Here is a 13526-nt window from a genome sequence, read left to right on the forward strand (position 1 = left end):
GTTTCTGCCTCTGTGCCCAGTCTCTCCCCAAGTGACTCTGCTTACTCTACATCTTTAAATGGATAGTGCTCCTTCCATCTATGACCTGAAGGGAAGATACTAACCTGAGGAGGGAGCATAGATGTAGAGTCAAGAATCTGCAGTCTCTTCCTCTGTTTGAGGCTGCTGTGTGATCACAGTATCTGCCTCTGGATAAAGTGCACTGAAGTTTATGGGACTGTCCTCACAGAGTGATTTGGACGCCAGGTGCTTAACCCTACAGAAAGTGATCTAGAATTGCCAGCGATGGTGAGGCTATACAGCTTGCAGAGGTCCACTCAACACCAGCTATGGAGCAAGAGAACAAGCTTGGTGATCTTGGTTCCTTTTCCCTGTTCTAGAATTGAATGACATCAGGACACCACCAGCTCTATTCTCTGCCTTCAGAGTCCAGCTTGTTTGTATGAAAAGACAAGCAGACAGAGAGATGGGTAGGCAGACAAGTAGACAAGACAAATGGGCAAAGAAACAGAAAGCATGGCAGCAAGCAGACAGGCAGATGAGCAGACAGACAGATGGGCAGACAGATAAGCAGAGAAACAGACAGATAAATGGATAGGCGCACAAGCAGGCAGGAACAAAGATGGGCAGGTAGGTAGGTAGATAGACAAGTAGGCAGAAAGATGGGAAGTCACATTGGCTGGCAGACAGAAAGACAGGCAGGCAGGCTGATGGGTAGGCAGGTAGGCAGACAGGTTGGTAGGCAGGCAGATGGGCAAATGGGTCAATATGTAAACAGATAAACAGACAGATGGCTAGGCATGCAAGCAGGTGGACTAGGCAAGGTACAGCAGACCCAGGGGCCTGAAACATCACCTTGAAGAAGAAACAGCAGAACCTAGTAAGATCCCACAACACATGCACCTAGAGACATGTGCAAAGTTTGTATCATAATTTTTTTTAAACCTCTAAGTGCCTCTGGACTTGTAAGACAGAGGGAACTCCCGACCGTATTAGGAACAGCCTGAGTGAGTTCAGTTTCTCACCATGAACAGGTCAGAACTGAGGAGTCTGGACCCTCAATCTCAACTCCAAGCCACAAACATACTGTGTATCCAGCCAAGTAAAGATCCTTCCCTGTTCTGCTTCAGGCTTGGATTGACTGGAAAATTCTCCCTGGCCGCTGGATATTGTAAACAGCAAGGTCGCTCCTTCCTCCAGACAGCTGCCCCTGAGCTCAAATAAGAGCCCCTGTCCTCATGAGGGAAAGAAAAGTGGTGGGTGTCTGTCCTGACAGCACTGTTCCCAGCATTTCCATGGGTCTTGGGCTCACTTCTGTGCCCCATCACCAGCTCAGTGAGTGAGTCCTTGGTCAAGGCTCCATTCTCCCCTCCCCTTCTCTATTGGAGAAGGAAGGATTTTTGCTCCAGTTTCTACTAGAGACACTGAGGGAAGAGGGAGACTTACCAAGCTTGCCTCTGCTTCTGAGAAGGGTGTCAGTCCTTAGCATCCAGGGTCCCAGGGTTTGAATCCAGGGACAATTATAGGGGTTGCTGGATGGCTGAGCTCATCTCCCTTTGGAGTTACCATAATTAATGGTCATGTCACCTAGAAGTAACACTGTTTGCTGGGAGAGATAGGGTTGTTTCCCCAGGAGTCTCTCCCCATCCTTCTCTAGTCAATTACCACCAACAACTCCCATGGATTAATGAGCTAGGCTATGGCAAGCAGCTGAGAGCAGGTGATAGCAAACATCTTTTGGTGCTTTCTGGGAGATGGGGTCTGTCATAATGTGAGAGTCACATAAGGTAATGAGAGAGGCTTGAGGAATAAAAGTCTCAGTTTATGCAGGCCTGTGGCCTGGACTAGTGCTAGGTGGTTGGAAATGGCCACTAGAAGCCCACTCTGGGAAGCCTGCCAACAGAATTTCCCAACAAGCATGACAGAGACCTTCGGATCATATTCATCTTTTCATCCTGTGTCCTTCCCTGAAGGTCTGGAAGCCAAGACCCACCGTGATGGTAGAAACCAAAAGGGACAGGAATGTCACAATATTAATTGAACTTTCCCAGAGTCCTTAAGACTGAGAGGAGTTAAGGAGTCATCAAAGGACTGCGTTCTCCTGTAAATGGAAAAAAGTATATGCCCTGCTTTCTAGCTCTTTGGGCATAGTTTCATTAATAATATCTCTTTTCCACATTCCTCCCCACCCAATCTGTCGTTTTCCTTTTGTGTCCTAGTAGCCAATCTATGTCAGAATTATTTCAATATGCATTTCTCCCATCAATAGTGTGAGTCACAGTATTCTTTCATATGACTATATAGAGCCCTGACTATTTCATCAGAATACCGTTCATGTCCTTTGCTCTTGGGCAATGACTTTCATTTCTCTAAATTTGACTCAATTCTCTGTATGTTTGAGAAACGAGCCCTTTATTAGAGAAATCTATATCATGGTTTTTTTCTCAGTTACTGTTGCTACCTCTGTTTCCCCACCCCTGTTTATTCCATTCTCTCTTTCCTTTCACCCTGTCCTTCCTCAAATGTCCTACATCTCCCAATCTGTTCTCCTTTCTATGATCATCCCCATCCTCTGTCATCCTTTTCCATCCTACTTTCCTGTATGGTATGATAGATTTCTATATCCATTTGAATGTGTCTGTTATTCTCACTTTGAGGATTTAAGGTTCACTCACTTCCCCTCACCTACCTCCTCTTCCTCTCTACTGTCAAAGCTCTTTCTTGCCTCTTTTGTATGAGAATTTACCCCATTCTACCTCTCCCTTTCCCTTTCTCTCAAAACACTCTTCTTTCTCACATCTTAATTTCATTTTATTATATGTTACATTTTCATATTCAAGTCACATCTGTGTCCTGTCTATATATATTCCTTCTATCTGCCCTAATAATGATAATGTACTTATGAGTTTCAAGTGTCTTCTTGCTCTGTAGGAATGTAAATAATTTAACCTTATTAAGTTCACTGCAACTTCCCTTTAGTGTTTACCTTTTTATGTTCTTTAGATTCCTTTATTTAAAAGTCATATTTTCTATCCAGCTCTGATCTTTTCACCAAGAATGCTTAAAAGCTCACTATTACACTGAATGTCCATTTTTCTCCCTGAAGGATTATATTCAGTTTGCTGGGTAGGTGATTCTTGCTTCTAATTCTAGCTCTTTTGTCCTCCAGAATATCATATTCCAAGTCCTGTGATCCTTTAAAGTAGAAACCACTAAATCTTGTGTTATTCTGACTGTGGGTCTATATTTGAATTGTTTTAGGCTTCTTGCACAGTTTTTTCTCCTTGACCTGAAATTGGTGATAATATTCTTGGGAGTTTCCATTTTGGGATCTCTTTTGGGAAATGATCAGTTGATTCTTTCCCTTTATGTTTTAACCTCTTGTTCTCAAACATCAGGGCAGTTTTTCTGTATAATTTCTTGAAAGATGATGTCTAGAATTTTTTTATCATGACTGTTAGCTAGTCCAAAAGTCTGACTTTTAAATTATCTGTCCTGGATCTATTTTTCAAGTCAGTTGTTTTGCCAGTGAGATATTCTATATTTTTTCTGTTTTCTCATTCTTTTGGTTTCATGTTTTTCTTGATGTCTTCTAAAGTCAGCTTCCATTTGCTCCATTCTTATTTTTCTTTTTTAATTGATTCATTTTTAGTTTTCAACATTCACTTCCACAAGACTGTGAGTTCAAAATTTTCTCCTCATCTCCCCCCCCCCCCAGTGCAAGGCAGCATGCATTCTGATCACACCTTTCCCCAGTGTGCCCTCCCTTCTTTCACACCCCTCCCCTTCTCTTCTACCTTTCCCTTCTATTTTTCTATAGTGCAATATAGATTCATATACCTGTATGTGAATTGCCCATATATTTTATTTCTCAGTTGCATGTAAGAACAAATTTTAACATTCTTTTTTAAAACTTTGAGTTCCAAATTCTCTCCCTTCTTCCCTCTCCATCAACCCTCATTGAGAAGGCACGCAATTCTATATGTTATATATGTGTCATGTAAAACACTTCCATAATAGTCATGTTGTGAAAGACTCATTATATTTCTTCCATTATACCCCACTCCTATTTATTATAATCTCTCCTTTGACCTTCTCAAAAGTGTTTGCTTCTGATTACCCCCTCTTCCCATTTGCCCTCCCATCTATCATCCCCCTCTTGTCCCGTTCCCCCAACTTTCTTGTAGAGTAAGATAGATTTTCAAATCCAATTGAGTGTGTATTCCTCTCTTAAGTTAAAACCAATGAGAGTAAGGTTCACTCATTCCCTCTCACCTCTCCCTTCTTCTTCATTAAAAATGCTTATTCTTCCTATATTATATGAGATAATGTACTCTATTCTAACTCTCCCTTTCTCCTTCTCCCAGTACATTCCTCTCTCACCTCCTACTTTATTTTTTAGGTATCATCCCTTCATATTTTCTCTGTCTATACATACATACATACATCTATACACACACGTATATATACCCATACATGCTGTATATACATAAGATATGTATGTATGCATATGTATGTGTATTTCCTCCAACTAACTTAATACTGAGAAAGGTCTCATGAGTTGCAAATATTATCTTTCTATGTAGGAATATAAACAATTCCACTGTAATAAATCCCTTATGATTTCTCTTTCCTGTTTACCTATTCATACTTCTCTTGATTCTTATATTTGAAAGTCACATCTTCTATTCAGATTTGGTCTTTTCACCAAGAATGCTTGAAAGTCCTCTCTTTCATTGAATGTCCATTTTCCCCCCTGAAGTATTATACTCAGTTTTTCTGGGTAGGTGAGTCTTGATTTTAATCCTAGCTCCTTTGTCCTCTGGAATATCATACTCTAAGTCTTCTGATCAGTTAATGTATAAGCTGTTAAATCTTGTGTTATCCTGACTGTTTTGCCACCATACTTGAATTGTTTCTTTCTGACTGCTTGCAATATTTTCTCCTTGACATGGGAACTCTGGAATTTGACTGCAATACTCCTAGGAGTTTTCCTTTTGGGATTCCTTTCAGGAGATGATTGGTGGATTCTTTCAATTTCTCTTTTGCCCACTGGTTCCAGAATATAAGGACAGTTTTCCTTGCTAATTTCTTGAAAGATGATGTGTAGTCTCTTTTTGTCATGATTGTTCGCTAGTCCAGTGACTTTTAAATTATCTCTCCTTGATCTGTTTTCCAGGTCAGTTGTTTTTCCTATGAGATATTTCATATTGTCCTCTATTTTTCATACTTTTGGTTTTGTTTTATAATTTCTTGATTTCTCATTAAGTCGTTAGCTTCCATTTGTTCCATTTTAATTTTAAAGGAATATTTATCTTCAGTGAACCTTTGCACTTCCTTTTCAATTTAGCCAATTCTGCTTTTTAATGCATTCTTCTCTTGGCCTTTTGTCATTTGAATTTGTCTATGGTTTATGATTTTATGATTTTAAGGTTTATGATTTTAAGGTTATTTTCTTCAGGAATGTTTGGGTCTCCTTTATCAAGATGTTGACTCGTCCTTCGTGATTTTCTTGCATCACTCTGATTTCTCTTTCCAATTTTTTCTTTTCCTTTCCTTACTCAGTTTTCAAACACTTTTTGAGGTCTTTCATGGCCTGTGACCAATTCATATTTTTCTTGGAGGCTTTGGATGCTGGAGCTTAGAGTTTGTTGTCTTGTTTTGTTTGTGTGGTTTAATCTTCCTTGTCATAAAGGAAGATTCTATATTCTGATTTTTTCCCACTGTTTGCTCATTTTTCTAGTCAATTACTAGACTTTTTAGCTCTTTCTTAAGGTAGGACTCTGCTTCTAGTGTGGAGGGGTTTTTGTGCAGCCATTTTCAGAAATATTTCTAGGGGTTTGTAAATTTTCAGTTCTTCTAAGGTGGTATGATCAAAGGAGAGGTGTTTACTCCTCTCCTGGTCTGTGCTCTGGTCTATGAGTGGCCACAAGCAATCTTTTCTGCCATGGAACTGTGATTAGGAGTGCCTTTCCACCACCACAAGCTCCACCATGCCAGCACTCCTTCTCACTCCAGGACTGCCAGTCAAGGCTATGACCCAGATTGAATTGTGGGCAAAGCAAGAGAATCCTACCTCAAAACCACAAAGAGTTCCCTGCAGTTCTTCTCTGATCAGGTGCTTGATACCACTACCTTCTGTGGGCTGAGAGCTCTAGAGGCAGCCGCCTCCTCCAACACCTTGGGGCTGGGGCTAGACCAAGGTTCTTTTTCATCCAAGTTTGACAGTCCTTTCTTGCTGACCTTTCAAATTGTCTTTGGAGTCTCGAAACTGCCACAGTTTCCAGTGATTCCTCCATTCTAATTTTTAAGGAATGATTTTCTTCAATGAGCTTCTGTACTTTCTTTTCCATTTGGCCAATTATACTTTTTAACGTTTCTTTTTCTTCACTTGGCCTAGTCTATTTTTAAGGTGTAATTTTCTTCAGTATTTCTTGTATCTCCTTTACCAAGCTGTTGACTCTTCTTTCATGATTTTCTTGCATCACTCTCATTTTTCTTCCCAATTTGTACTCTACCTTTCTTACTAGTTTTTCTTTTTTCTTTAACGTGTGCACTTTTATTTGAACTGGTCTTAAGTCAGTGTACAGGTAAAGCTCCTCTCCTCCCCCAAGTACAGGCACCAATCTCATAAAACTCGCAGGGAGACTGTGAAGTCTTGTCTTCATTCACATCTATGTTGGGGGAAGGGAGGGAATATAGGGGGCCATTCAATATGGGTGACAATTTAAAAAAAAGGAACAAGTATTAAGGCGGAAGATACAAAAAGTTTTTTTTAAAGGATTACATTAATTTACATGTAAAACAATACTAGTACCTTCCCCCTCCCCCCCTCCCCATCTGGATTTGTTACTTAGCTCATTACAGAGCTAATTTCTCTGTAACAATGCATTATACAATATTTGGAATGACTATTAAAAAAAAACATAAATGTACAATCAAGAGTCCTGAAGACGCACTGTAGAACTTTGGGGATGTTTGCCTCCAACATACTTAGACTGCTCATCACCTTCACCATTCCAGTTTTTAAATCCTGAGTCAAGCGCCAAAACAAAACAAAACAAAACAAAAAAACAAATAAAGCCATGCCAATCTCATCTCTTTTTTTGGGCAATTATCATGTCACACCCTTTTGACAAAAAAAAAAAAAAAATCAAAAAACACACAGTCCATTTAGAAGCATTTGCGGTGGACAATGGAGGGCCCAGATTCATCATACTCCTGTTTGCTGATCTACATCTGCTGGAAGGTGGAAAGAGAAGCCAGGATGGAGCCTCCAATCCAGACAAAGTATTTGTCCTCAGGTGGGGCAATGATCTTGATTTTCATCGTGCTGGGAGCTAGGGCTGTAATCTCCTTCTGCATCCTGTCGGCAATGCCTGGGTACATGGTGGTACCACCAGACAATATGGTATTGGCATACAAATCCTTACGGATGTCAACTTCACACTTCATGATTGAGTTGAAGGTAGTTTCGTGGATTCCAAAGGATTCCATACCTAAGAAAGATGGCTGGAAAAGAGCTTCTGGGCACTGGAACCTCTTGTTGCCAATGGTGATAACTTGACCATCAGGGAAATCATAGCTCTTTTCCAGAGAGGAGCTAGATGCAGCAGTAGCCATCTCCTGCTCAAAGTCTAGGGTGACGTAACACAGCTTCTCCTTGATGTCATGCACGATTTCCCTCTCAACTGTGGTGGTGAAACTGTACCCTCTCTCGGTCAGAATCTTCATGAGGTAGTCCTTCAGATCATGGCCAGCCAGATCCAGACAGAGGATGTCATGGGGAAGGGCATAACCTTCATAGATGGGCACAGTGTGGGTCACACCATCACCGGAGTCCATCACAGTACCAGTGGTACGACCAGAGGCATACAGGGACAGAGCAGCCTGGATGGCAACGTATACGGCTGCGGTGTTGAAGGTCTCAAACATAATCTGAGTCATCTTCTCTCTGTTGGCTTTGGGGTTCAGGGGGGCTTCTGTGAGCAGCACAGGGTGCTCCTCAGGGGCCACACAGAGCTCATTGTGGAAAGTATGATGCCAGATCTTCTCCATGTCATCCCAGTTGGTGACAATACCATGTTCGATGGGGTACTTCAGGGTCAGAATACCTCTCTTGCTCTGAGCCTCATCCCCCACGTAGCTGTCTTTCTGGCCCATACCCACCATCACACCCTGATGTCTGGGGCGCCCAACAATGGAGGGGAAGACAGCCCAAGGGGCATCGTCTCCAGAAAAGTCAGCTTTGTACGTGCCAGCTCCATTGTCAACAACGAGAGCAGCAATATCATCATCCATGGCGAACTTGGAAGTGGCAAGTTTAAACCCTTAAGAGAGAGAGGAGGTGGTGCCACACCTGGAGGCCGGGGAGGGTGAGTGCACGCTGGGTGGGAAAGCTCACAACTCTTACTAGTTTTTCAAAATCCTTTTTGATCTCTTTCATGGCCTGAGACCAATTCATATTTTTCTGGGAGTCTTTGGATGTGGAGCTTTGATTTTCCTTTTTCAAAATGTTTATTTAATTATTTTTCATTTTCAACATTCATTTCCACAAAATTTTGAGTTCCAAATTTTCTCCCCATCTCTCCCCTCCCCTATCCCTAAATGCCATACATTCTGATTACCCCTTAGCCCAATCTGCCCTCCCTTCTAACACCCCTCCCTTCCCTTATACCCATCTTCTCTCTTGTCTTGTAGGGCAAGATAAATTTCTATCCCCATTACCTATATTTCTTATTTCCCAGTTGTATGCAAAAACAATTCTCAGCATTTGTTCTTAAAACTTTGAGTTTCAACTTCTCTTCCTTCCTCCCTCCTCACCCATCCCCACTGAGAAGGCAAGCAATTCAATATAGGATACATATGTGTAGTTTTGCAAAAAATTCCATAATAGTCATGTTGTGTAAGACTAACTATATTTCCCTCCATCCTATCCTGTCCCCCATTTATTCTATTCTCTCTTTTGACCTTGTTCCTCCTCCCATTTACCCTCTGTTCTATCACCCCCCCCCCCCACCCTACTTATCCCCTTATCCCCTACTTTTCTTTAGTGGAAGATAGATTTTCATGCCAAATTGAGTGTGCATGTTATGTCTTCCTTAAGCCAAATGTGATGAGAATAAGCTTCGTTTTTTCCCCTCTCACCTCCCCTTTTCCCCTCCATTGAAAAAGCTTTTTCTTGCCTCTTTTATGAGCAATAATTTATCCCATTCTGTTTCTCCCTTTCTCCTCCCAATGTATTCCTCTCTCACTCCTTAATTTTATTTTTTTAGATATGATCCCTTCCTATTCAACTCACTCTGTGATCTTTGTTTCTGTCTCTCTCTCTAAATATGTGTGTGTGGGTGTGTGTGTATGTGTGTGTGTATGTATAATCTCTCCAGCTACCCAAATACTGAGAAAAGTTTCAAGAGTTACAAATATTATCTTTCCATCTAGTAGTGTAAACAGTTCAACTTTAGTAAGTCCCTTGTGATTTCTCTTTCCTGTTTACCTTTTCATGCTTCTCTTGATTCTAGTGTTTGAAAGTCAGATTTTCTTTTCAGCTCTGATATTTTCATCAAGAATGCTTGAAAGTCCTCTATTTCATTGAATGAGCATTTTTCCCCCTGAAGTATTATACTCAGTTTTGCTGGGTAGGTGATTCTTGGTTTTAATCCTAGTTCCTTTGACTTCTGCAATATCATATTACAAGCCCTTCTATCCCTTAATGTAGAAGCTGCTAGATCTTGTGTTATCCTGATTGTATTTCCACAATACTCGAATTGCTTCTTTCTAGCTACTTGCAATATTTTCTCCTTGACCTGGGAACTCTCGAATTTGACTACAATATTCCTACGAGTTTCTGGTTTTGCATCTTTTTTCAGGAGGTGATTGGTAGATTCTTTCAATATTTATTTAACCCTCTGGTTCTAGAATCTCAGGGCAGTTTTCCTTGATAATTTCATGAAAGATGATGCCTAGGCTTTTTTTTTTGGTCATGGCTTTCAGGCAGTCCCATAATTTTTAAATTGTCTCTCCTGTATCTATTTTTCAGATCAGTTGTTTTTCCAATGAGGTATTTCACATTATCTTCAATTTTTTCATTGTTTTAGGCTGAGGACTCCAAAGATGGATACTGCTGCTGCTGCTGCCACCACCACTGCCTGGGGCTGGGACTATGGGAGGACCCTGCTCCCTTCTCACCCAGGTGAAACAGTTTTCTCACTGACCTTAAAAATTGCCTTTGGCATGTGTGGGTTGAGGGATCTGAGAACCGCAGCTGTTGCTGGGGTTTCCAATCCTGAGGCCTGTTCCATTCCTGTTTCTGCTGGTACTGCATGACCAAGGCTGGGCAGGGCTCCATGGGCTGCACTCCACTCCCCATCCTGGGCGTCAGACTTTTCCTGTCAGCCTTCCAGGCTACCTTGGTCTGGAAATCTCTTTCACTGTGTCGTTTTGTGGCTTCTGCTACTCTAGAATTTGTTTAGAGCCATTTTTTACAGGTATTTTATGGGCTGTGGGGGAAGAGTAAGAGTATGTGCATCTTTCTGCTCCGCAGTCTTTGCTCTGCCCCCTGCCTCCGATTTATGAATTTGCATTTTGATCTTCCTTGTTATCATAGTAACTTTTTACGGTCAGGTTTTTTTTTCCTGTTGTTTGTTCATTTTTACCTGACTTTTAAACTTTTTCTTAAAGTAGATCTCTGCACCTAGTTTGCAGGGTGCACTGTCCCAAGCTTCAGAGATTTTATGCAGATGTTTTCAAAGATACTTCTAGAGACCTATAAGTTATCAGTCCTTCCAAGGTGGTATGACCTAAGGAGCAGTGTGTTTACTACTCTCCTGGCTTGTGCCCTTCTCTGTGAGTGACTGAAAGCACTTTTTTCTTCCCTGGAATTCTGAGAAGGGTCCCCACTGGATTATATCTACAAGTTCTGGTGTGCTAATGCTCTTCCTGACTCTGGGACTGCCACCCAGGAATGGAACCCAGAGTGAAGTATGGGTACAACAACAGAATTCTGACTCTGTGTTAGCAGAGATCTCTAGTATCTACTTCTGACTAGTCCTTTGACTCCCTTACCATCTGTGGTTGAGAGTTCTGAAAGCAGATGCTGCTCCTGATTCAGTCACCCTGAGGCCTGCTCCAGATTTACTGGGGTCTGGTCTGTGGTAGCACTACCTGGGCTGAACTGTGCTCCTCTCTCAACCTAGAGCAATAGGCCTTTCCTGTTCACCTTCTAGGTTGTGTTGGACTTGAAAATTATTTTGCTCTGTATTTGTGGGTTCTGCTGCTCTAGAATTTGTTTAGAGCTATAACTTAAATTGATTTGGAGAGATGTGAGGCAGAATTCATTTGAGTCTCTGCCTTTACTCCACCATCTTGGTTCCTCCTCTCCTGTTGGTACACTTTTACTGGGCCATGACACCCATCCTTACTTCCAACAAGGCCCCAAACTTGAGTGGGTCTAAGGTTGTAATGACAGCTATACATACCTCTATCAGGTAACTCTTATGCCCAGTACCTATATATCCATCCACACCTAGTGGATATAGTGCTCAGCTTAGAGTCAGGAAGAACTTAGCTAAAATTCTTCCTCAAATACTTATGATGGGAGATAGAATGCGTGAAGAAAGATGAAGAGGGGGAGGAGGAGAAGAAAGGGATAGAAAGGATAGAAGGAGAGAGGCAGAAAGAGAGAGAGAGAGAGACACAGACAGACAGACTGACAGACAGACAGAAACAGAGGCATGGGGAGGAGAGATGACTACAGCAGATTTTGAGATACTTAAAGTTTCTTCTCAGAGTAGAATTTTACCAAAGTTTCCTCTGTGATTGTTCTTGCTCAGTAATTTTTCAGTCAGGTCTGACTGTGATCCTATTTGGGATTTTCTTGGGAGAGTTACTGTAATAGTTTGTTGTTTCCTTCTCCAACTTGTGGCAAACAGGGTTAAGTGACCTGCCCAGAGTCAATCAGAGAAGCAGTAAGAATGACAAAAAGAGGCCACAATGTCATTTCCTGGGGAATTCCAGATGACACAAACCTTCTGAACCCACTTCCAGGCTCTTGCCATGCTGGGATGCTATGTGCAAACAGCAAGTCTGTTCCACTATTGAATATGAGGTTCATAAAGTTGTGAGGAAGATTGAAGAAGGAAGTGACCTCTGAAATTCAGTCCTAGAAGTTGGATCCACAAGGGCCATGGGCCCACTTGGAGATTCACTGCCCTTTTGTCTGCTAAACCATAAAGGATTTTCACCAATCTTAGATCTTGGTCGATTTTGGCATTTCTGTATGGGGTCCATCAGGCACTGTGTTCCCTAGACATCATCAAGAAGGGTCCTTCCTTGCATGTGAACCTAAGGCTGGACTCCTCAACTCCTTACATTGAGCAGGAGGTCAGGGCTTGTGCCTGCCTCTGGGAGGACAACAGGCCCTGGCCACTTGGCTGTCCCTAGAGATCAGGAGGAAGGGGCTAATGGTTGGGAAACATAGCACCAGAAATGCAGACACTTTTACCATCCAGGAACTGGAGTGAGGTAAATAGTTACAGCACAAAGCAAAGATGCCATTGACCAAGTAAAAGGAGACAAAAGTGCTCAACAGCAGCAGGATAGACACAGTGACTTGGATCTCTGGGGAGGCTCTGGGACAGTGGCTAGTCCTATGTAGGTGCTGGACTTGTTGGTGGTGTTTCCTGAGGAGAATAACCTTGTAGCCACTGGTGTATACCATCATTCCCACAAAGGCCACATCTCGGAAGGTGGGTAACAACATAAAATTGCTACTTGGGTCTCTCCAGGTACAGATAATGACGTCAACTGTTACCGTGAAGTTGATGTTGTGACTGTGTGGGCCTGTTATGCCTATGGCTGTACCAATTTCTATGAGCAGGTTGAAGAGCCAACAGAAGAGACAGGAAGGGATGATATAATTGGGGGCTCTGGCTTTGACTCCTTCCCATGGAGAGCTGATGGGGCTGATGACAATTGCCTGGAAACCACTCAGCAGGCACGTGCTACAGAGAGAGAGACCCCGACTGACTCTCTGAAGATAAAAGTCAATTTTACATGAGGTGTCATCCAGGAAATTTTTCACCCCAAATGCAGATATTATCATTGGGATACCCCTAGAGAGCAGAAAAATGAAGTTGGCTAAAATCAGCTGGCTAATGATTTGGTCTGTGGGCCTCAGCTTGCAGCTAGTGAAGATGAAAAAGGATAGGAGGATGGAGTTCCCCAGGACCCCAAGCCCTATCTGAGAAAGGTAAAGAGTCCCCAGTATGACATCATATGGAATCATTCCCTTAGTGTTACAGGTAGAAGAATGATAGAGTCACAGAAACCTTGATAGAAAAGAAGCCGTAATCAACTTTAGTGTAGAAAATGTTCTAAGGTGACTTTTCTGCTTCCCACTTGCACTGGGTAATTCATGTTGAGTCCCAAGAATGTGGTTACTACATCCTTTCAAAGATCCAGGTGTTATCCTGAGATTTTGGAAGGGATGGATTCTTTGTAATGAATGTTACAGCTCATGAGCCCCC

The 13526-nt window shown here is 42.0% G+C and overlaps 1 protein-coding gene and 1 pseudogene across 1 annotated transcript; both read right to left on the minus strand.

The window, feature by feature from the left end:
* Positions 1-6806: 6806 nt before the first annotated feature.
* Positions 6807-8316, minus strand: LOC140524815 (actin, cytoplasmic 1 pseudogene; annotated as a pseudogene).
* Positions 8317-12382: 4066 nt separating this feature from the next.
* LOC140524818 (vomeronasal type-1 receptor 4-like) lies at positions 12383-13285 on the minus strand. Its single transcript, XM_072639617.1, has one exon. It carries the CDS (start codon positions 13283-13285, stop codon positions 12383-12385), a length of 903 nt encoding a protein of 300 aa, XP_072495718.1.
* Between the last annotated feature and the right edge of the window lie 241 nt (positions 13286-13526).

This window comes from Notamacropus eugenii, chromosome 2 (assembly GCF_028372415.1).
Source record: "Notamacropus eugenii isolate mMacEug1 chromosome 2, mMacEug1.pri_v2, whole genome shotgun sequence".
Classification (NCBI taxonomy): domain Eukaryota; kingdom Metazoa; phylum Chordata; class Mammalia; order Diprotodontia; family Macropodidae; genus Notamacropus; species Notamacropus eugenii.